Source organism: Microcaecilia unicolor, chromosome 2 (genome assembly GCF_901765095.1).
Source record: "Microcaecilia unicolor chromosome 2, aMicUni1.1, whole genome shotgun sequence".
Lineage (NCBI taxonomy): Eukaryota > Metazoa > Chordata > Amphibia > Gymnophiona > Siphonopidae > Microcaecilia > Microcaecilia unicolor.
In genome coordinates, this window is record NC_044032.1 from 95375434 (window position 1) to 95400031 (window position 24598).

Sequence of the window (24598 nt, forward strand, 5' to 3'; positions counted from 1 at the left end):
CAGAAATTCTCCTTTGCCCCAATCATCCCCTCCAATCCATGTCCAGTGATTCTCCTCTACCCTCCCATCCATCCATCCATGTGCAGCCATTTCTCCTCTCTCCCCTCCATGTCCAACGATTCTCCTTTGCCCCCTGTCCTCCCATCCCATGTGACTCGCCCCAGCCCGCTCCCCTTTTCAGCCCCCCACGTTCCAGTTCCAACCCCAGCCCCACCTACCTGCCCTCTTCTCTACCAAAATCCCCCTTTTCGTTCCTGCCGTCCTGCAGGGTTAAAATCTTATTTTACCTCAGTCACAGCAGAAGCAGGCTAGTCTCTAGCCTTCCCTTCCCTCTGTGTCCCACCTTCTTCTGACGTAATTTCCTCTTTCCTCGAGGGCGGGACACAGAGAGGGAAGGGAAGGCTAGAGATGAGCCTGCTGCTTTCACTGCCACCGCTGCCACTGAGGTAAAATAAAAGATTTAAACCCCCCAGGATGGCAGGAATGAAAGGAGGGCTGTCGGGGAGCTGACAGCAGGCGCATGGGATCCGAGAGGTGCCTGCAGGTGAGCCACCTGGGCAGCGGTAAGCATTGTTTGTGGTGCCCTCCAGAGGTTAGCGCTCCCCTGCCATGCTTACTGGATTCCGCCAGCCCTGGCACTCGTTCATCTTCAGCACTGCTGCATCTACCTGGATCCAGCACTGTTTTCTCTCACAAAGGACTGCAGCCTCCTGGATCCTGCACTCATTCATCCCAAAAGTGCTGCACCTACCTGAATCAGGAACTGTTTTCTCTCAGTAGGGTTGCATCCACCTGGATCCTGCACTCTTTCCCCCCAGCAGGGCTCTATCGAGCCGCATCGGAGGGAGTGAGCAGCGTGGCGTCTTCGGGCGGCACAGGGAGGCGTATTTGGCATGCGCAGAGCAGCCAGCATAACGCTTGGCTGCTCTGCGCATGCTCGACCGGCCAACTGTTTAACGATGGAATAGAGAATGCAAGTGAGCTACAACGAGCAGCTCATTTGCATTCCCTTTCCTTAATGCATGCCCGTTCCTTACCAATTTGCTAAGGGAATCAGTAAGGTAAGGGCTCTAACAATTGTTTAGTGCACCTAGCCCTCAATCATTCTCAAAAGTACGGCATCTACCTGGAACCAGAACTGTTTTCTCTAAGAAGGGCAGCATCCCTCTGGATCCAACACAGGACTTCTCTCTGAAGGACTACAGCCAACCAGATCCAGCACTGTTTTCTGTCAGAAGGGATGCTTCCTGGATCAAGCACTTATTCTCCCCAAGAAGGGCTCTATCCCTCTGGATCCAGCACTCATTTCACCTCAGAAGGGCTGCCCCTACCTGGCTTCAACACTGTTTTCTCTCAGTAAGGCTGCAGCCAACCTGTTGCCAGTACTGTTTTTGCTCAGTAGGGCTACAGCTAACTTGGTGCCACCATTAACTTTAGAAGGCCTACTGACTCCTGGATCCATGACTAATTCTCTTTAGAAGGATGCATCCTCCCGGGAACTGATTCTCTTTAGAAGGGCTGCAGACACATGCATCCAGCACTCATTCCCCCCCCCCCCCCCCGAAGGGCAAATTCTCCTTGGATAAAACAATGCTGGACCCAAGTAAACTCGGCCCCCCCTGGGGAAATGAGAGCTTGATCAAAGGGAATAAATCCCTATTGGGGGGAATGAGTGTTAGATGCATGTGGTTGTGGTCTTCTAAATAGAATCACTACTCAGGAGGATGCAGCCCTTCTAAAGAGAATTGGCACTGGATTCAGGAGTCAGCAGCCCTTCTGGAGCAGCCCAGTGGCTAGTGCAGCGGACTTTGATCCTGGAGAACTGGGTTCAAGTCCCACTGCAGCTCCTTGTGACTGTGGGCAAGTCACTTAACCATCCACTGCCCCAGGTACAAAATAAGTACCTGCATATATGTAAACCGCTTTAAATGTAGTTGCAAAATACCACAGAAAGGCGATATATCAAGTCCCATTTCCCCTTTCTAAAGATAATAATCAATGCTGGATCCAGGTGGGTGCAGCCCTTTTGGAGGAAATGATTGCTGGAACAGGTGGGCGGGAGCAGGGGGGGCTGTAGCACTTCTGGAAGAAAACAGTGCTGGATTCAAGTAGATGCAGTCCGGTGGGGGCGGGGGGGGGGGGGGAGATGAGTGCTGGATCCAGGGGATAGCAATTTTTCGGGGGGGGGGGGGGGGAATAAGTGCTAGATCCAGGTAGAAGCTGCCCTTCTGAATGAAAAGGGTGCTGGATCCAGGTACGAGCAGCAATTTTGGAGGTGGATGAGTGCTGGATCCAGGAGGATGCCGCTCTTGGGGGAATAGGTGCTGGATCCATGTGGATGCAGCCCTTCTGAGTGAAAGTGCTGGATCCAGGTAGCTGCAGCAATTTTGGAGGTGAATGGATGCTGGATCCAGGGTGAAGGAGCTCTGGAGGGGGGAGGGAAATAAGTGCTGGATTCAGAAGGACGTGGCTTTCTGCGGGAGAATGAGTGCTGGATCCAGAGGGATGTGGCTCTTCTGGGGCAGAATGAGTGCTGGATCCAGGTAGATGCAGCAATTTTGGAGGTGAATGGGTGCTGGAACAAGGGTGAAGGAGCTCTTCTGCAGGGGGGGGGGGGGGGAAGAAAAGTGCTGGATCCATGTGATTACAACCCTTCTGGTAGAAAATAGTGCTGGATCCAGAGGGAGGTGGTTCTTTTGGGGAAGAATGAGTGGTGGATCCAAGGGTTGCAGCCCTTCTTGGGGAGAATACGTGGTGATTCCAGGGGATGCAGCCCTTCTGAGAGAAAACACGAATGAGTACTGGAACAGGAAGGCTGTCTCCCTTTTTTTGGCAAAGGACTGATGCACTCAGTGATCTGTTTTTAAAAGTGGTACTCTAAGGATCCGAAGGCTTTGGAAGATCTACAGGATCTGAGTTTTACCTTCTTCCAACAATAAAGGATTAACGTGATACAAATACAGAAACTTAGCAATTACATTTTGACTTTTCCTTTTGTGAGAAATGTTTTAATACATTGTTTTTTTCATATAACAGAGTTACAAGAGTAGAATATATCAATAGGCCCTAACTATAGTTGTGCAAGCTCTTTCTAACAGAAAGCACTACATTATAGCTGTCTGAAACACTAGAACTGTGTTTCTCTGTAAACAGATAAGAAGCATGGAGAGAAAGGGGGGTTGTAAGAAGCCCCCACTGCTGGCAGACAAGCTTCAGGGACAGCTGAAAGCCAGGCAGGCCCCAGAGTTAAGATAAACTGTAGAATGAAGGGAGTGAGAAATTCCAGGTGCCAGCTTGTTAAGCAGAAGAATTCTAACAGGAAGTATGTAGATAAAATACAACTGGAGCAATAGAATTAAAGAACAAAGGCTCAGGCTTGCTGGATGGAAAGGGGACTGTTATATGATAATTAGCAATGATACAAAAAGGGGGGGGGGGGGGTTGATCAGTATCCAATGAGAAATTGAGGGGCCCACACTTGAATGTAACAAAGAGACTATATAACCTCTCAACTTTAAGGATTGGATTGGATTGGGTTGGGTTGGGTTGGGTGTACCGACTTGACTTTAGACATACCCATTCTTGCAAGAGTATACTTTTGATTTTTGGACAATAAACACTTGCTTCATCAATCTGAGTTTGAGAGTCCTATTTTGGTATAGGTTCTCAGGTTATCTGGGGGCTATTTATAATACGTTCTCTCTCTGAATAGGATCCAAAAAAAAATAAAACGAAGAAAAAAAACCCTCACTCATTTTGATATTTCAAAATAAAAAAACTCAAAAGCTTGAAAAAAAAATACTACCCGTTTCAAAATATACAAATTGTTACTTTTCTTCTAAATTAAAACCCCCAAAATAAAAACCAATCATCAATTAAAAAACATGCTCATAAATCTAATACTGATTTGATTGTAAAAGAACGGCATTCAGCAAAGCTTCCTTCGACAGAAAAAATCATCGCGCTCCTAGGATAATTCAAGAAAACATTCTACTTATTATGGGGAACAACTAACTGGGGAGATGCAGTCTTTCCTTAGGCAACATGAAGAATCATTCATATATTCTTTTACAAAACACTAACAAGAAAATACTTGACACACAAAGTGTATAGTTTTATGCATGTGTTTTTTCTCATTTTCCTCGTACCCCCAAATCCGGTCCACCAAGAAACTAGTGACCAAAAAATTTACTCAAAGCATTGCAGGACCCAGGATTTACGTTATTTTTGCCATAGTTTATCATATAATCCCCCCCCCCCCCCTCTCTCTCTCTCTCTCTCTTTTTATAAAGCCGCGTAGTCTTGTACGAAGGGGGAGGGGGAATAGGGATTCTTTTACTAAAGCGCGGTAGTGATTCCCGCGCTTGCACAAATGCGGCAAAGCCCATAGGCGCTTCTTCACATGTACCGTGCCGATGCCGAGCCGGGAAGTACTGCCGCGGTTTATCTCCCTAGTTAACTTTCGGAATTCAAGCATCGAAAATCAGCACAAACATAAATATCTGCACCAACACCAATCGCTTTTTTAAACAAATTTAGTTACGGTTGTCCATATAGTTACTACTATTTATCATTTCTATTGCGCTACAAGGCATCTAAAACAGTTTTAATCAACTAACGAAATCTGTTTAACGTCTAGAAAAAAAACATACGTACTCGTTGCTTCAGTCGAGGGGAGACAAGAATACACACGAAATCCTACTAAACCTTTCCATATACTGTCTACAAAACCAGACCCGAAGCAAACCAAAAGCAGTACCTCTTCTCGCCCACCACGTTACACACAAACACAATCACGTGCACTGCACAGTGCTTTCAGAACCGCGCTTCTCCCGGAAGCAGTTTAGCTGATTGGCTTAATTTGGCTATCACGTGATAGCCTCTAGTAGAACACGTGCGGAACCGGCCAGCGAGCTTTGCTGCGTAGCAGTGTTTGTACATCGCACTTGTAATCCACGGTAGTAGACAGGTATGACATCTATAATTTGTAAACTGACTGTTTCAAAATGTGATTGGTAGGTAGTAACGAGATGATGAGGTACAGAGATCACCAGGGTAGTATTCCGACTTAAGTAGGAGGTTAGAGAGCTGAACTTGGAACCACTATTAAACTATGTTTAGTTCCTTTTAACCGCTGTATCGTCGGTGCATGCATTCCTGAGGAGCCTACATTTAATGGTGACTTTGCGTGGTGGGCATTCCCTATAGGTTAGTAAAAGTTATTCGGAAATCTGTAGGCTTGGTGGGGGGGGGGGGGGGGGGGGGGGGGGTGAGGATGGGTATCAGGCTGAGGCGGGTCATGGGTGGGTGTTGTTTCCTGCTTAGTTCCGCTTAGGAGATTCGATTATTTGGTCTTTTAATGGTCGCCTGTAGGGGGCAGTAACGGCCGATCTCGCACGCTTCTGGACGCTTCTGCAGCGTGGGATTTTCCGGGACGCGGAGCAGCACGAATCTTTCGCCTTTAGTTTTTCTTAATATATTTATATACTGTTTGCAAGCTATCGAAGTGGTATACAGCATTATCTGTTTTTATTCTGATAGATTGGGCTGTAGCCATGTGTGATGAAGATTGGGATAATGAGTTGGCTACGGAGTCTCAACCGCCTTTCGCTCACAATATTGGAAAAATGGTAAGTCTTTCCTTCCCCTAAGAGATGACGTTTGGAGTTTTGTTTTGTTTTTAAGTTTTCAGAACTGTTGCAATATATTTTATAGAGGCATTTAGGTCCGAGTATCGTTGGCGTTTGAGAATAAATGTGATATTGGCTAGGCTAAGATTGTCCCATAAACCATTATTAAAATGGTCTTGGGTAATCCACTGCTTTTTTTCCCTCTAGGATAAGCAGTATAAAATGCATTGTACTGTTTTGGGATTTTGCCAGCTATTTGTGACCTGGTTTGGCCACTGTGGCAAAAAGGATGCTGGCTTGATCGGTCCCAGTATGGCAGTACTTATGTACTATCTATCTCTGGGTATGCTTTTGTCGCCTTTAAAAATAGTGACTGGTGTGTTAACTAGTTAAGAATGCAGTTTAGTAAACTGTTTATTATGTTTGGTTTCAATGGTCTTTTTAGTCAGAAGACTTATACGTAATCACGTCTATTGCAGATAATCTAAAACAGAAGTCGTACAGGTAATTTCTGTATGTTATTCAATATCCTGGAAGCCTGACCACTCTGTGAGAATCGAGTAATACGCTTTCTTTATTATTCTAAGGCTTTAATTAGAGCTTTTGAGACACTTTTTTTTATGGATGGGATGCACGTGTGTGAAGCCTGGAAAGGGAACATTCTTACAAAAGTGTGAAGTGTCGCACATTGGGCTTGGTGAGATGTGTATGTGTACCCTTTGTAATCTAGTTCTTTGTAACTCAATAAGCAAATGGGTCAGATACTGTTGAGGCTGTAGCCTTAGTTCACTTAATTTTCTAATCTATAATTCTTTGCAAGTTAATAAGTAATATTAAAGGGTCTGATTCTATATTGCTGAGGCTGTAGCCTTAGCTCTCTTTTTCTTTTGTATTTTAGACTTACCATTAATGAAGTGGTACAACTCAATTGCATATAAAAATAATTTTTGCCTAAAAGTGGCAGTTATAACAATTTGTTCACAATAATGCATACCTGGAGCCTCATATGTAAGTGATTTTATCTCCACTCTGCAAGATGTGCTTAGGGAGGGGGGTTATAGTTATTGTGTTCTTAAATTTGCTTTCTCCTACTGTGCTGCTAGTTAAAAAAAAAAAAAAAAAGCATGGGGTGATTTGGTGGTGCAGTAGCTGCTGACCCTAGAACTTTCAGTAGCTCACTCCAAAAAGATTCCAACATTTCTGGCACCATGCTATCATGAAGTCCTAATTGCAAACACATTTTTTTTTAGTGTTGACTTCTACTGGAAGAAGTTGTAGAACTTTGGGCCAGCTTTTGTTTTTGCAACTCCTTCCTGCCTTGGAGCCAATCTGGGGATTATGAGCCCTGCCTCAGAATATCTTTTTCTAGCTGTCCTTCCTATCCCAGCCCCTGCTCCAGAATATTTTCCATTCTAGCATTCTCCGGGCTTCCCTCTCCCCCCCCCCCCCTCCCCTGAGCAATTTTCACAATTCCTTGCCCCTGACTGGCAAAAATTTGCAAGATTCCTAATTGTTCCCTTGCCCCCCACCTCATCAATTTTCACAATTTCACCCACTTTCCTCCCCCCCCCCCCCCCCCCACTGCAGTCAGCAAGCTTCCTGATTCCTCCCTCACCCCCACAGTGATTTTCACAATTCTGCCCGCTAGAACTGGGACTAAACTCCTTACCTTAAATTCCGGAAATCTACCGCCACAAAATGTTGTTCTTCAGATGCAGGCAGTAGGCCAAAAAAAGAAAGAAAGCAGTTGGAGTTACTTGAGGTCTGAAAATTTCCCAGCCCAATTCATGGTCAAAATAGCTTAACACCCAAAACAGCTATGTTGGGGGAGGGGGGGTTAGCCCTTTGGTGCAGTCGCTTCCCAAGCAGCTCCAACAAACAATATGAAGAGCGGGAGGGGAGGGAACACACCCCCAAACAGGGCCGTGCCAACACGGTAAGCGGGGTGGCGCCTGCCTTCAAGGGCGCCGCTGCGGTGCTGCCCCGCCATACTGCTTGTCCTCCCTCCCTCTGGATCCGTCCTTCACCAACCTGTCCTTATTGACTCTCCCCCATGCCGGTTCGCGCTTTAAAAATGGCCTCCGAGACTTCTGCTGAAGTCTCGGCGGCCATTTTGAAGCGTGAACCGGCAGGGGAGAGTCAGCGCTGGCAGCGGGCAGGCAAGACTGCCTGCCCCGAAGAATTCGAATGACAGGGCGGTGAGAGACAGATACGGAAGGAGGAGAAGAAGAAGCCGCCGCTGAACAACTCGGGAGGGGTGGCAGGGGAGAGAAGGGAGTCCCTGGGCATGGGCGGATCATGGAGGGGAGAGAAGGGTCGCTGGGTATGGGTGGATGGAGGGCAGGGGAGAGGAGGGTCACTGCTGGACATGGGTGGATGGGAGGGCAGGGGAGAGGAGGGTCACTGGACATGGGTGGATGGAGGGCAGGGGAGAGGCGAAGTGCTGCCTGCAACTCAGCTTCACAAAATGTTTTTTAAAGGTAGGGTGGTGGCAGGAGAGTCGGGGAGGGGTGATTTTCAGATGAGAGAGGGGTGTTGAGGGGGTTTCAGATGGGAGCAGGGGACTGGGGTGGGGAGGGGGTTCTCAGATGGGAGAAGGGGGATTCTCAGATGGGGGGTGGGGTGGGGGTTCTCAAATGGGAGAAGGGGGCTGGAACTGGGGTCTGAGAAGGGGTCATGAGGGAAAATGGGGCATGCCTGGGTCAGGTGGGAGAATGGGTTGGGCTGAAAGGGGGGGCCCTAATGCAAGGCATGTGGAAGAAGGGGACTGGAACTGGGGCTGAAAAGGGGGTTAGGTGGGATAAGGGGGCTAGTACTGGGACTTGGGGCTAAAAAGGGGCAGGGGCTGAAACTGGGGGCTGAAGCTCGGGACTGGTGGGATAGTGGAGCTGGAACTGGGGGCTGAAAAAAAAGGGGCAGAGAAAGGGGACACATCCTGGATGGATGGGAGAGGGAGGGCAAATGGTGGATTGAAGGGGCAGAGAGAAAGGGCAGACAGTGGATGGAAGGGGGAGAGAGAGAGGGCAGACAGGGGCAGATGGTGGATGGAAGGGGCAGAGAGAGAGGGCAGATGTAGATGGAAGGAGCAGGGAGAGAGGGCAGACATTGGATGGAGGGGACAGCAGAGAGGGCAGACACTGGATGGCAGAGAGAGAACAAAGAGATGCTGGATGGAAGGAAGACAGTGAAAAGAAGATGAGGAAAGCAGAAACCAGAGAAACTGTAAATAAAATATATATTTTTATTTTGTTGCTTTAGGATAAAGTAGTATTGTAGCTGTGTTAAATGTTTATAATAGAACATGTAAACAAGGTAATATTTTTATTGGACTAATTTTAATACATTTTGGTTAACTTTCGGAGAACAAAACCCCCTTCCTCAGGTCAGGATAGGAAACTGTAACAGCACTATACTCTATTGACCCGAGGAAGGATGTTTTGGCCTTTTGAAAGCTAAATGTATTAGTCCAATAAAATGGTATTATTTAATTTTCTATATTTGTTTTATTTGTATTTGTTAATTTGTAAAGTGGTGATTGGTACTTGTTAGTTTTTCAAATTTACATCTGCTGTCTTTATATTTTGCACAGTATGGTATTTTGGTATTTATGGTATTTTATGCTAGACGGGGGGGGGGGGCGCCGCCAACTGATAGTCTGCAGGGGGGCACCTGAGACCCTAGGCACGGCCCTGCCCCCCCAAAAAAGCACCTTGTGACCATAGGAAATTACCCATGGCCAGTTTAGAAAAACTGCCGAATTAGAAACATGATGGCAGATAAAGACCAAATGACCCATCCAGTCTGCCCATTATCTGTAACTCCTATCTCTTCCTTCTGTGTGATCCCACGTGCTTATCACATGCCTTTTTAAATTCTGACACAGTCCTCGATTCCATAACCTCTACTGGGAGGCCATTCCACGCTTCCACCACCCTTTTTGTGAAATACTTTCTTAGATTATTCCTGTCTTAACTTCATCGTATGCCATGTGAAAACTGTGGAGTTGGCAACTGTGAATGCAGTAGATGCTGCAAGGCATTCTGGGATTGGATTTCCAAACAGCTTGTCTTCCGGGAGGGGGTGGCGGCCAATTGCGTCGCAGGCCCGCTGCTGCGAGGGGGGGGGAAGCCAGAAACAGGAGGTGCTGCATCAGAGGAATGAGGAAAACTGAAAGCTAATTCCTGTTCCCTGCCTCCACGCTGCATCAGGACCGGGGACCACCACTTGGCACAGTAAGCAAACTTGAGCAGCATCTCTCTGCTTTGCTGACATGTCGGACTCGCGCGTTTGGTGCCCTTTAGTGTCGGTGCCCCAGGCCAGAGCTGCCCTGGTTTCTACTGTTCTGAACAGATGGATTGGTATTTTCTCCTTCCAGCAGATGTAATTGGTAGAATTCAGTTTTCTCAACCTACATCACTGTATAAGCAACGGTGTTTCCTCTAACAATCCAATATCTTTCTCTCTGTTGCAGTTGGTGGTAGCTGTTGATGCTCCTGTCCCTGGCCTAGTTCCCCACTCAGCTGGCTGCAGCCATCACATAGCGTGGAAGAGCCTATTGGCTGCTCCCAGGTTCATGGTTTCTGACTGTACCTGGATGAGCATGGAGCTTGGCTCTGCAGCCCCCCATTACACTTTTCAGTGCCACTGGGTGAGGCTTGGCTTGGTCTGCTGACATCTTGGCCAAGGAGTCAGATCCCCATCCCCCACCTCTCATGCCAGTTCACCCTGTTTGGGTTTGTTCCTACAAGCTCACTTCAGCTACCAGGTGCTATATTGGCTCTTGATCGCTCTGGTTTAAGGATTTTTAGCTCCTATTGCAGCTTTAAGGCTTTTAAAGCAGTCCAGAACAGAGAAATACTTTATTTGCAGTTAAGGGATTTCCCTGTCATTATCCTCATTGATTCCAGGATGGTGCAGGAGCCAGGTTCAGGCGTTGAGGCAGGTTTGTGTTTGCTTGCTATGTGGCTGGGCATACCAGCCAGCAGGTGCTGTGTGGTCCTCTTAAGCTGATGGCTTCACAACTGCTGTCTCTGCCCTCAGGTTGATGGCCTAGAGGGGAGGCGGCAGGAGTTGATCTTACCTCCTCATCACTGCTAAGGCATTGGGACCGGTGGTCATCTTGTTTTCCGTTGTTTCTCAGCAGCATGGGAGTTCCATTTTGTGGAGAGGGGTCTTCCTCTCCTGCCACCCTTGGGTCTTTTTGCAGAAGGTCCCAATGGGGACCCCTGGAGCTTTTTGGCTCCAGAGCTTCACACAGAAGGCAGTTGCAGTTGGACAGGGGACTCCCCCACTGGAAAGGCCAGCAGGGCCCCAGTTTTAGGTGCCATGAAACATAGGGCTGAGGTTGGGGCGCTGGAGGTGCCGCTCACCTCAGAGGTCCTCTGTCTCTTATAGACTCAGATTTGGAGGGCCTTCCCACCTCAGGAAGATGAGGAACAGTCTTATGTGATCTCTCGCTCTCTCTCTCGCTCTCGGAGAGAGGAGCTGTCTAGTCTCATTGACAAGGTTACAAGGGCCCTATCCATGCTCAATACTAAAGTTGCAGACCCTGTGGAGGGGGAACCCTGAAGCATTTTCTCTTATACAAGGCCCTTGACAGCATGATGCTGGCAGAGTGGGAGAATCCTGATGGTGGTTTTTATGGCACCGGAGAGCTCTTGACTGCTTCGCTTCAATTGCGATCAAGCAGATGAATCCATTACGAATGGGTTGTGTCCACCTACCAGCAGGGGGAGATAGAGAGCACTGAAAAACCAAAGTGCCTCTTGGCCAGCTAGCTCCATCTGCCTCGCAGTATTCTCTATCTCCCCAGCAGGGTTGGATGCAGCTTATTCAGCTCCTTCAAAAATCTGCCTGGGGTGGCTCCTGGGCTTTTGCCAGTTGTAGCAGGGGTGTTGTGGCTATTGCAGCCTTACTTTAAAGGCACATAGGTTAGCCCTTTCCCTGCCTTACTCTTCCCCCTATGTGGATGCAGGCATATAGGTTTGCCCTGTCTCTGCCTTTCCCACACTCTTCTATGTGGATGCAGGCACATTGGTATGTCCTTTCCCTGCCTTTTTCCCCACACTCTTCTGTGTGGATGCAGGCACATTGGTTCGTCCTTCCCTGCCTTTCCCACTCTCCTGGACCTCCGGAGTGCCTCTGTAGCTGTTGCCTCTAACTTTCCTCACAGCGTAAAAAAAAAAAAAGCGGCACACTTGTTAGTGCTGCGATTCTGAGGCTTCCTTTTGTCTCTGAAGCGTGACCGGAGCTCTGCGACTCGGTCTGGTGAGGTAAGAGAATCTTGTAGCTCCTCCAGGGAGGGTCCGCGATCGGGACGTTTTGGCATGAATCTGCCATTTTGAAATTTTTCACAGTTTTCGGCGATTGCTGCGGAGGTTGTTAAGCGCTGTTCATGTCGTGGCAAGCGCGGATCCACAGCGGGGCTCTGTAAATCGTGCTCTTCAGACGTCAGGGCCGGCCTGAGCATGGTGAGCGAGGTTTCTTCCCGCTCGGTGGAGCTGGCAGCGGGCTCAATCTTGGATGCGCCGCATGGCTTGACCCCCACAGGAGCGGAGGGGTCTGAGGCCGGAGGGGAGCCTCAGATGGAAACTACCAGAGGAGCTGCTTACCCCGGATTAGAACCGTGAGGCCAGGGTGAGCCTTCTCCCCTGAGTTTGTGTTGCTTTTACATAAAGCGTTCATGTTAAAAAGAGCTCTGCCGCAGATGTCCGACTCTGCGTTTCTACCTGGTTCCCCTCCGGTGGAGACCGGCCGGGGATTCCCGTCAGGGTTTTTTTCCACAGACAGTTGGCCGCAAGACAAGCGCAGAAGGGTAAATTCCCCTTCAGAGAGTGGCGCACACCCCCCCCCCCCCCCCCCCCCCCCCCCCCCCCCGTGGTTGGGCTGTGGGGATTTTGAGGGGTCTGGCAGGCCTTCGTGGTCCAAAGAGCCAGAGGAAGGTGTAAGATTGCCACTGAATCCAGATGATCCCACTGCGGTTAGGATTTTCCACCACGACGATCTGCCAGCGCTTATTTCTGATGCCTTACAGGCTCTCTCTATTGAAGATCCTGTGATGGGCGAAGCCTCCTCTGGTAATCTGAGGATGGCAAGTACTAAAAAGCCTGCTCGAGCCTTTCCTTTGTATGACTCCATCCAAGAGCTTATTTCGGCTCAATGGGCTGACCCTGAGGGGCCTTTGAAAGTTGCCAGGGCAATGGGGCACTGATACCATCTCAGTGAGGAGCATTTGGCACGCTTGGCTGTGCCTAAAGTGGATGCCCTAGTCATGGCTGTGATGAAAAAGACTACCCTCCCAGTATAGGGCGGGGTCGCCCAGAAGGACATGCAGGACCGACATCTGGAATCAGCAATCAAACGGTCCTTTGAGATTTCAGGCCTAGCCTTACGGGCATCTGTGTGCAGTTATGCTGCTCGAGCCTGACTCGCTTGGTTGCAACAGGCAGTGGAACAGCCTGGGGATGGAGCGGAGCCCCTTGCGGAGGTGGCACCGCGGATGGAGTTGGCCTTGCCCTTTTTGTCTGACGCCCTGTATGATCTGGTCAGAGCTTCGGCTAAACAGATGGCTGTGGCGGCTCGCCGCCTTCTATGGCTACGGCATTGGGCGGCTGACATGGCCTCTAAGCAAAAGTTGGTGAAGTTGCCCTTCCAGGGCCTTCTCCTATTTGGTGAGGAGTTGGAGAAAATTGTTAAAGGCCTGGGGGAAACTAAACCCCAGCGCTTACCCGAGGATAGGCCACGGCCTTCTTCCAAGGGTCAGACGGTTCCCTCCTCTTCCAGACCTCGCTTCCGTGAAGCTAGAAGGTACCGCCCGGGGCATTCTGCTGGGTTTACTTGATGTGCCCGCTTTCAGCAGAGGAACTCCTTTTGCTCAAACAAACGATCCGCAGCAGCTGGCTAAAGGCCTGGAGTTCATGGGTGACCCTCTCAATGATGGTGCACCGGCCCACTCCTTGATTCCTGCAGTTGGAGGACGTCTTTCCCTCTTGAGGAATGGGTCAAGGTTTCTTCAGATCAGTGGGTTTTGAACATGATCAGAGATGGCTACAGATTAGCATTTGATGCCCCGATGAGAGACGTGTTTGTGGAGTCCTGATGCGGCTCTGCTGTCAAACGGGCGGCGGTACAGGAGACATTGCAAGGCTTGTTGTACCTTGGGGGGGTGGTCCCTGTGCCTCCCGCCGAGATCGGCTATGGTCGTTACTCCATTTACTTTGTGGTGCCACAAAAAGGAGGGTCTTTTCGGCCCATACTCTAAAGGAAGTCAACAAGTCACTAAGAGTGCGGCATTTTTGCATGGAAACCCTGCGCTCCGTCATTGCGGCGGTACAGCCAGGAGAGTTTTTCACGTCTCTGGACCTGAAAGAAGCTTACTTGCACATTCCTATTTGGCCCCCGCACCACGGGTTTCTCCGGTTTGCGATGTTCGGGAAACATTTCCAGTTTCGGGCCTTACCTTTTGACCTCGCCACAGCTCCCCGAACCTTTTCCAAGGTAATGGTGGTTGTAGCTGCCTTTCTCAGGCGAGAGGGTATCCAGGTTCACCCGTACCTCGACGATTGGCTCATCAGAGCGGACTCTGCAGAAGAGAGTCGTCAGGTTACAGCCAGAGTGGTCTCAGTATTTCAATCTCTGGGCTGTGTCGTCAATGTAGCCAAAGGTCACCTGACCCCCCCCCTCCCCCTCAATCTCTAGAATATTTGGGGGTCCGGTTCGACACAGCCTCTGGGGATGGTCTTCCTACCTGAGCAAAGTGGGTGCAAGCTTCAGAACCAGGTCAGTCTGCTCCTGAGGATGCCTCGCCCACGAGCTTGGGACATAGTCCAGCTGTTTGTTTATTTATTACATTTGTACCCCACATTATCCCACCTATTTGCAGGCTCAATGTGGCTTACAGAGTGTTATGATGACATATTCATGAGAGGATAATAGATAATAGTTGGTGGTAGGACGAAGATATTTGAAGAAAGAGAAGGGGGTGTTAAATAGGGTGATGTAGGAGGTGTAATTGGTTGTGTGGTGATTTGTGTCTTTAGGGGTTTTTTTTTGTAGGATCTGTTGAAGAGATGTCTTCAAGGATTTGCGAAAGTTGCTTAGATTGTCCATGGTTTTTAAGGTTGGGGGTAACGCATTCCATAGCAATGTGCTTCTATACAAGAAGGTGGTGGCGTATGCTTGCTTGTATTTGAGTCCTTTACAGCTGGGGAAGTTCAAGTTGAGGAATTTGCGGGCTGATTTCTTGGCGTTTCTGGCTGGTAGGTCCACTAGATTAGACATGTAAAGTGGGGCATCTGCGTGAATGATCTTGTGTACGATCGTGCATATCTTGAATTTGATGCGTTCCTTGAGTGGTAGCCAGTGAAGGTTCTCTCTTAAGGGTGTCGCACTTTCGTATTTGGTTTTACCAAATATGAGTCTGGCTGCGGTATTTTGGGCTGTTTGGAGTTTCTTAATCTGTTCTTTGCAGCCGGCGTACAGAGTGTTACAGTAGTCCAAGTGACTTAATACCATAGACTGTATCAGGGTATGGAAATTGCTTCTCGGGAAATAAGGCTTGACTCTTTTGAGTTTCCACATCGAGTAGAACAACTTTTTTGTCGTGTTCTTCACGTGGGTATCGAGAGTGAGGTTTCGATCTATGGTAACTCCGAGAATCTTCAGGTTTTCTGAGATAGGAAGGGTGCAGTATGGTGTAGTAATAGTGGAGTAGTTGTTGTTTGTGTTATATTGAGAAGTGAGTACTAGGCATTGAGTTTTTTCAGCGTTGAGTTTTAGACGGAATGAATCTGCCCAGGTGTGCATGATTCTGAAGCCTTGGTTGATCTCGTTGGTGATTTTGGTTATATTGTGTTTGAACGGGATGTAGATTGTGACATCGTCTGCATATATGAAAGGGTTAAGGTTTTGATTGGCTAATAGTTTGGTTAGTGGTATCATCAAGTTGAAGATGGTAGGTGATAAGGAGGATCCTTGAGGAATTCCGCATTCCAGTGTCCAAGGAGGTGATCTTTCGGCATCTGTTATTACTTGGTAGGATCTGGTGGTGAGGAATCCCTCGAACCACCTGAGGACCAGGCCTCCGACTCCGAAGTATTCTAGAATATGAAGTAATATTCCATGATCAACCATGTCGAAGGCGCTTGACATGTCAAATTGCAGTACTAGTATGTTCTTGCCAGTTGCTATTGTTTTTTTGAATGAGTTCATTGCCGCCACTAGTAAAATTTCGGTGCTGTGATTTGATCGAAATCCTGATTGTGATTCATGTAGAATTGAGTGTTTATTTAGGTATTCAGTGAGTTCTTTCGTAACTATATCCTCCATTATTTTGGTAATGAGCGGTATAGACACAACTGGTCGATAATTAGTTAGGTCCATTGTGCATTTTTTAGCGTCTTTTGGCAAAGGTGTGAGTAGGATGTTTCCTTTATTCTTGGGGAATGAGCCGTTTTGGAGTCTGTGGTTGATTTGGTCCGTAAGGTCTTTCTTGAATTGTTTTGGAGCGGCTGTTATTAGGCTAACAGGGCAAATGTCTAATTTGCATTGAGACTTGCTATATTTTTTAAGCCATTGTGAGAGTTCATCTACTGAGATTTCGTCGAAGTTGGTCCACGAACGATCAGCTGGGTATTCCCCAGGTTTTGGATCTAAGCAATCAAGGATTCTTGTATAGTCGGTGGTGGTGTTTTTGGTACCATGCGCCTGAGTTTTATGATTTTTTTCGTTAAAATATTTCGCTATGTTGGTAGCGGATGGGGTGTCTATGTTAGAAGTAACCGGTGTAGTGTTTAGGAGTTTGTTCACAAGTGAGAAGAGCTTATGTGCATCTTTGTTTCTTGGTCCTATTATGAGAATATTTCCTTCCAAATGAGATCTCGCACATTCCAGTCACCCAGCTTTGGACTATTTCTACCTGTTCAACTACCTTCCCCTCCCCCTGCAATACAACTACCTCTCTTCAGATCTCCACCTCCCACAGCCTCCAGATTAAGAAGTCTCTGTATCCTGAACATCTATTTGTGAGTAAATTATCTGTGATTTTTTCAATAAAAGAGACTTCATAAAATAATAGAGCCTTCAGGTGATTGCTCTACCAGGGTTATGCTCCATGATATTGGGGCTTCTAATTACCAAGCTACAAGAGTCATGACAGTCACGTTGGGGTCGATGATGGCCATCTTGGAAGTGGTGCCATGGGCGAGTGCACACCTGAGACCTCTGCAGTGTTCCCTGCTTCAACGATGGTCTCCAATATCTCAAGATTACCAGCGCAGATTCACGTGGCTCCCTGCGGCCCCGCTCAGTATGGAGTGGTGGCTCTTAGACAGCATGCTGCGGCGAGGAATGCCGCTAGCGCTTCCCGATTGGTGCCTGGTGCTGACAGATGACAGCCTGCAGGTCTGGGGGCACATTGCCGGGGAAGGCATGCCCAGGGTCTCTGGACACCCGAGGAGTCGGAGTGGTCCATCAATCGCTTGGAGTTGAAAGCGATTTTCCAGGCTCTTCTGGCTTTTCACTCGACCCTGGAGGGACTGGCTGTCAGAGTTCTGTTGGACAATACAACAGCCGTGGCCTGCATAAATCGACATGGCGGCACTCATGCAGAGCACTGGCCGCGCAGACTGCGCAGGTTTGCCACTGGGCCGAGCTACATTTGCAGTTTCTGTCAGCAGCTCACATTGCAGGTCAGAGCAACGTGCAAGCCGATTAAGCAGGAATCAATTCGACCCAGCGGAGTGGGAACTGGCAGACGAAGTGTTCCTTCAGATCTGTGCCAAATAGGAGACGCCCGTAGCGGATCTTATGGCGTCAAGCGCAAATGCCAAAGTCCGTGCTTTACAGCAGACGGAGAGATCTTCACTCGGCGGGGTTAACATAGTAGATGACGGCAAAAAAGACCTGCACGGTCCATCCAGTCTGCCCAACAAGATAACTCATATTTGCTGCTTTTTGTGTATACCCTACTTTGATTTGTACCTGTGCTCTTCAGGGCACAGACCGTATAAGTCTGCCCAGCACTATCCCCGCCTCCCAACCACCGGCTCTGGCACAGACCGTACAAGTCTGTCCAGCACTATCCCCGCCTCCCAACCACCAGTCCCGCTTCCCACCACCGGCGGGTTGGATGCCTTGGCTCAACCCTGGCCTCAGGGCCTCCTGGATGTGTTCCCTCCTGGGCCCTTGATAGGGCGAGTACTCCTGCAGATTCGGCTCCACCAAGGAGAGGTCGATCTCATTGCCCCCGGATTGGCCCAGGTGGCCGTGGTGTGCGGTCCTCCGGCGGATCCTGGTGGAGGCTCCCCTTCCTTTGCCTCTGGTACCGAACCTGTTGTCACGGGCTGGTAACCATGGAGGACGCCTGCCTCTTTGGTCTTATGGCATGGCTCTTGAGAGGGTGCAATTGAGAGACAAGGGCTATTCCAACAAGGTCATCTCCATTCTCCTTCAGGCCCATAAGCGTTCCACTTCCGTTGCCTATGCTCGGATTTGGCACCAGTTTGAGGTTTGGTGTGCTGCTAAAGCGATTACACCCATGTAGGCTTTTGTCTCGCCGATACTTGACTTTTTTCAGGATGGTTTACAGAAAGGCTTGGCCTCTAATTCCCTGCGTGTTCAAGTTGAGCCTTAGCATGGTTCGGGGGAAGGTGGTTGGCCTCTCCTTGGCTGCTTATCCGGAGGTGGCACGGTTTCTTAGAGGGGTGCTTCGGTTCCGTCCTCCCGTGTGGGCTCCGTGTCTGGCCTGGAGCATGGGGTTAGTTTTAAAGGCCCTTCAGTGTTTGCCCTTCAAGCCGCTTAGGCGAGCTTCGGAGAAGGATGTGGCCATTACTTCGGCGAGACAGGTGTCTGAGCTCCAGGCGCTGTCCTGTCGAGACCCATTTCTGCATTTGCACCTTCTAGATGTGCGACGGGCTCTGTTGCAGTATCTGCGCATGCCAATTGCTTTCAGGACCTCTGATCACCTTTTTGTTTTGTTGTCAGGTCCTCGCAGAGGGTCTCCAGCATCTAAAGCTACTCTGGCTCGCTGGCTCATTTTTTCAGCATATCTGCTGCCTTGTCAGTAGCAGCAGATGAATCCATTAACTGATGGGTTGTATCCGCCTACCAGCAGATGGAGATAGAGAACACTGAAAAGACACAGTGACCCTGGACGGCTAGCTCCTTCTGCCTTCAGTATATCTTTATCTCCCAGCAGGTGTGGACGTCGCTTGATCAGCTCCTCGATCTCTGCCTGGGGTGGCTCCTGTACTTTGCCAGTGGAGCGGGTATTGTGGCTGGTGGTGCCTACTTTGAAGGCATACCTGGTTTTGTTCACTGTCCCTGCCTTATCCCATCCCCCCTCCTCCTGGAGTCCCTCGTTTGCTGCCTGCCTCCAACTTTCCTCACAGTGTAAAAAAGGGCGCTTATACAGTGTTGCTGTTTTTGAGGCTTTCTCCAGAGATTCTGGTTCAGTGCAACTTGACCGGAGCTCATTGACTCGGTCGTCTGAGGTGAGAGTGGTGCCCAGCTCCTCCGGGGAAGTTCCCGCGGACAGCGTTCTGCGCGGGGTAAGTTTTGGTGTGAGGCCGCCATTTCTATATTTCCATCCAGTCGGGCGATGGCTGCTGAAGCAGTTAAGCGCTGCTCCCGCTGTGGTAAACGCAGATCAGCAGCAGGGCTTTGCAGTACATGCTCAGATGCTCGTGCTAGTACGGGCATGGCAAGCGGTGATTTTTCCCGCTCGATGGAACTGGCAGCGCTGCATGGCTCAACCCTTGCTGTTGCGGAGGAGTCTGAGTGCAGGGGGACACCTCGTTCCGAGGCTGTTAGGGGAACTCCTTCCCCTGCTTCTCCTAATTTGGGGACGGAGTGCCAGGGTGATTTTTTCTCCCCTGAATTTGTCTTGCTGATGCCTAAGGATATTAAAAAGAGCTCTGCCGGAGTAGTCACACTACAATGCGGACTGGATTCCGTCCTGGTTTTGATAGCCCTGTGTTGACTGCAGAGTTTACTTCTTCCCCCGAGCGTTGGACTGATGCTAAACGTAGACGGGTAAATTTCCCCGTCTGAGGGTGGCGCCTCTCCCGTTTCCCCCCTGTGGTCAGGCTGTGGGTAGTCTGAGGGGTCTGGCAGAACTTCATGGACGGATAATCCAGATGAGGATCCCTGTTTGCCACAGGACTTGGATGACCCTAAAGCGGTGCGGATTGTCCACCTCAACGAGTTGCCAGCTCTCATTTCTGATGCCTTGCAGGCCCTTTCTATTGAAGATCCAGCCGAGGGCGATGCCTCCTCTGTTAATCCTAGGATGACTAGTACTTAGGGGCCTTCTTGGGATTTTCCTGTGCATGACTCCATCCAAGAGCTTATTTCAGCTCAGTTGTCTGACCCTGATGGGCCTTTGAAGGTAGCCAGTGCTATGGGTCAGCTTTACCCTCTTGAGTGAGGATCACTTGGCCCTTTTTGGTATGCCTAAAGTGGATACGTTAGTCACGGCCGTGAGTACTACTACTACTATTTAGCATTTCTATAGCGCTACAAGGCATATGCAGTGCTGCACAAACATAGAAGAAAGACAGTCCCTGCTCAAAGAGCTTACAATCTAATAGACAAAAAATAAATAAAGTAATCAAATCAATTAATGTGAACGGGAAGGAAGAGAGGAGGGTAGGTGGAGGCGAGTGGTTACAAGTGGTTACGAGTCAAAAGCAATGTTAGAGGTGGGCTTTCAGTCTAGATTTAAAGGTGGCCAAGGATGGGGCAAGACGTAGGGGCTCAGGAAGTTTATTCCAGGCGTAGGGTGCAGCGAGACAGAAGGCGCGAAGTCTGGAGTTGGCAGTAGTGGAGAAGGGAACAGATAAGAAGGATTTATCCATGGAGCGGAGTGCACGGGAAGGGGTGTAGGGAAGGACGAGTGTGGAGAGATACTGGAGAGCAGCAGAGTGAATACATTTATAGGTTAGTAGAAGAAGTTTGAACAGGATGCGAAAACGGATAGGGAGCCAGTGAAGGGTCTTGAGGAGAGGGGTAGTATGAGTAAAGCGACCCTGGCGGAAGATGAGACGGGCAGCAGAGTTTTGAACCGACTGGAGAGGGGAGAGGTGACTAAGTGGGAGGCCAGCAAGAAGCAGATTGCAGTAGTCTAAACGAGAGGTGACAAGGGTGTGGATGAGGGTTTTGGTAGAGTGCTCGGAAAGACCACTCTCCCGGTGGAGGGAGGGGTCGCTTTGAAAGATATGCAGGACCGGCGGCTACAGTCCGTGCTGAAGCGGTCCTTTGAAATCTCGGGCCTTTCCTTAAGGGTGGCTATTTGCAGTTCCTATGCAGCCCGGGCCTTTCTTTCCTGGTTACAGCAGGCAGTTGATCAGCCCGAGGATGGTGTGGGTGCTCTCTCTGAGGTTGGCCCGCGTATGACGTCTACTTTTTTATTTTTGGCTGATGCCCTTTATGATCTGGTCAGAGCTTCAGCTAAGCAGATGTCTGTGGTGGTTTCTGCCTGCCATCTTCTTTGGCTGTGGCATTGGGCGGCTGACATGGGCTCTAAGCAAAGGCTGGTGAGGTTATCCTTTTGGGGCCTTCTGTTATTTGGAGAGGAATTGGAGAAGATTGTTAAAGACCTAGGTTACTTGAGGATAGGCCGACGCCTTCTTCCAAAAGCCCTGTTTTTTCTTCCTCTTCCAGGCCACGTTTCTGCGAAGCTCGCAGGTATCGCCCAGGGCACTCTTCTGGGGTTTCTCAACATGCCCGTTTTCAGCAGAGGAACTCCTTTCGCTCGGACAAACGTTCCGCAGCGGCAGGCCAACGTCCAGGAGTTCAGGGGCGTCCTCCACAATGACGGGATGCCGGTCCACTCCTAACCTGCAATAGGAGGATGTCTTTCCCTCTTTTTTGAGGAATGGACCAAGATTACCTCGGACCAGGGGGTCCTGGACCTGATCAGAGAAGGCTACCGATTGGAATTCGGTGCATCAGTGAGAGACGCTTTTATGGCGTCCTGATGTGGCGCGGCGGTAGAGGAGACCTTGCAAGTCTTGCTGCACCTCGGAGCGGTGATTCCGGTGCCTCCCGCCGAACGTGGCTGTTGTTGCCACTCTATTTACTTTGTGGTCCCTCAAACGCGGGTCTTTCAGTACGGTTTTGGGCCAACATTTCCAGTTTTGGGCCTTGCCTTTCGGCCTAGCCACAGCTCCCCGTACCTTTTCCAAGGTGATGGTGGTGGTAGCTGCTTTTCTCAGGCAAAAGGGTATCAGAGTTCACCCGTATCTCGACAAGTGGCTCATCAGGGCGGATTCGGCAGACGAGAGCCAACTCGCCACGATCAGAGTTATAACAGTTCTTCAGACTCTGGGCTGGGTGATCAAGTTGCCCAAAAGTCACCTGACCCCCTCTCAGTCTCTCGAGTATTTGGGAGTCCGGTTCTACACGGCCTCGGGGTTCGTCTTTCTCCCCGACCACAGGCGATGCAAGCTTCAGACTCAGGTCCGTCTGCTCCTGCGGATGCCTCGCCCTCGAGCTTGGAACTTTGTTCAGCTCCTGGGGTCGATGATGGCCACCATGGAGGTGGTTCCCTGGGCAAGAGCTCACATGAGGCCGCTGCAGATTGCTCTGCTTCAGCAATGGTCTCCGCTATCCCAGGAATATCAACGCAGACTAACGTGGCTCCCTGCGACCCGGCACAGTATGGATTGGCGGCTCTCCGACAGGATGCTGCAACAGGGAATGCCGCTCATGCTTCCTTCCTGGTGCCTAGTGATAACGAATGCCGGTGACTATGGAGGATCCCTGCCGATATGGTCTTACGGCCTTGCTCTTCTGAGGGTGCAATTGAGAGACAAGGGCTACTCTAACAAGGTCATTTCCACTCTCTTGCAGGCCCGCAAGCGGTCTATCTCCGTAGCTTATGCTCGGATCTGGCGCAAGTTTGTGGTGTGGTGTGCTTCAAAAGTAGTCACACCCACGCGGGCTTCAGTCTCAACGGTACTGGATTTTTTGCAGGACGGCTTACAATTCGCTTCGGGTTCAAGTGACAGCGTTGGTTTGCTTCCGAGGGAAAGTCTCTGGCTTGTCCTTTGCTGCTCATACGGACAGTGTCCGATTTCTTAGAGGGGCGCTTCGGCTCCGTCCTCCCATGCGGTCGCCGTGTCCGGCCTGGAACCTGGGGCTGGTGTTGAAGGCTCTTCAGTGTTTGTCTTTGGAGCTGCTTAGGCGAGCTTCTGAGAAGGATATGACTCTCAAGACTGTCTTTTTGGTGGCCGTGATATCGGCTAGACATGTATCTGAGCTTCAGGCGCTATCCTGTCGAGATCCTTTTCTACAGTTCACGGAGTCCAGGGTAACGGTACATACAGTGCCTTCCTTCCTCCCTAAGGTGGTTTCAGTGTTTCACCTGAACCAGCCCATTTTTCTACCTTCCTTTTCTAGGGAGGACTTTCCGGATTCCTTTTGGCAATTGCGTCTTTTGGATGTCTGCATGGCTCCCGCATGGCTCTGTTGCAGTATCTACAGATGTCAAATGACTTCAGGACTTCTGATCACCTTTTTCTATTGTTGACAGGTCCTCGACACGGGTGTACGGTGTCTAAGGCCACTATAGTCCGTTGGATCAGGGAAGTAATTTTTTCTGCGAATTTGCTTTCAGGACGGTCTCTGCCTGAAGCATTTAAGGCGCATTCCACGAGAGCGATTTCCTCCTCGTGGGCTGAAACGGGTGTCCTTTCTCTTCAAGAGATCTGTCGTGCGACTAACTGGCCTTCTCAGCTCTCATTTGTACGGCATTACAGACTGGATGTTGCAGCGAAGCAGGACACGCATTTTGGAACGCAGGTGCTTGCTCGCGGAGTGGCCTGTTCCCACCTTATGTAGGGTGTGGTTTTGTACATCCCATCAGTTAATTGATTCATCTGCTGCTGGTGACAAAGAAGGGAAAATTAGGTTCTTACCTTGGTAATTTTCTTTCCTTTAATCACAACAGATGAATCCATGATCCCTCCCGGTCAGGTTTGTTTTTTGTTCAGATCTTTCATGCAGATATTGTATCTCATCGGGAGGAGTTGAAGACCAGTTCTCGGAGTTTCTACATGCTGTTCTATTGCAGGAGGTTGAGATCGTCCCTTCTTTGTTTGGTTATTGCTCCGGTTCTGGGGCGTTTGTTCACTGTGAGGAAAGTTTACGTTGTTTTATCTTATTTACTCTGCTTTGGAAGTTTCATATACTGAAGGCAGAAGGAGCTAGCCGTCCAGGGTCACTGTCTTTTCAGTGTTCTCTATCTCCATCTCCTGGTAGGCGGATACAACCCATCAGTTAATGGATTCGTCTGCTGTGATTTAAAGGAAAGAAAATTACCAAGGTAAGAACCTAATTTTCTCATTTTGGAGGTGTTCAGCACGTGGCTGGTTGAGTGCTGATATTTCAATTCGTAACTGACCAAGGTCGTGACATAAATAAGACCACATACAAATTAGTTCTATCTCTGTGGTGGCACATAACCAGCTATGTGTTATCCGTCTTCACAAAACCAAAAATTTAAAGGCCCAGCTTTGAATTTCTGATAGTGGGGAGGAAGTGACCTCACCACCCGAGATGGCTGCCTGAGCCACGAGCTCCGACAAGCCCTTAACAAACAAGCAACTCCCCACGCACAAATAACAGCAGCGTGATCTCAAAACGGCTGGAAATAACGTCTGAAACTTGCGGTGGCAGATCTATGAAGAGTTCGTGGACTCCGACACCCAATTTACAAGCCTTTGCATATCGGGGCCCAGCTGTGACCATGAGCGCGATAGACCCCGAACACCGCCCATCTGATTCCCCAGCAGGGAGCCCAGCGCAGCTTTCCCCACCATTATTTGTGACAGGTGAGGGACAATTGCAAGAAGAGGCCCGCATGCAAGAACTTCGCGGATGGCTCTAGGAAATAAATACAGAAATAATCACGGCGGTGCGTGCAGACCTTACAGCACTGGGGGCGGAACTGCGGGGAGAAATTGGCG

The 24598-nt window shown here is 49.5% G+C and overlaps 1 protein-coding gene across 3 annotated transcripts in view; it reads left to right on the forward strand.

Moving 5' to 3' along the window:
* Positions 1–4880: 4880 nt before the first annotated feature.
* The window catches only part of DDX4 (DEAD-box helicase 4), a 369112-nt gene continuing 349394 nt past the window's right edge, over positions 4881–24598 (forward strand). For 2 of the 3 annotated variants that reach the window (XM_030193136.1, XM_030193139.1), the window contains exons 1-2: positions 4881–4969; positions 5542–5630. In XM_030193136.1, coding sequence (XP_030048996.1) covers positions 5556–5630 — 75 coding nt within the window. In that variant the 5' untranslated portion in view covers positions 4881–4969; positions 5542–5555. Of the gene's footprint in view, positions 4970–5081; positions 5209–5541; positions 5631–24598 lie in introns of those variants that run through there. The other variant, XM_030193137.1, reaches the window with a different exon arrangement.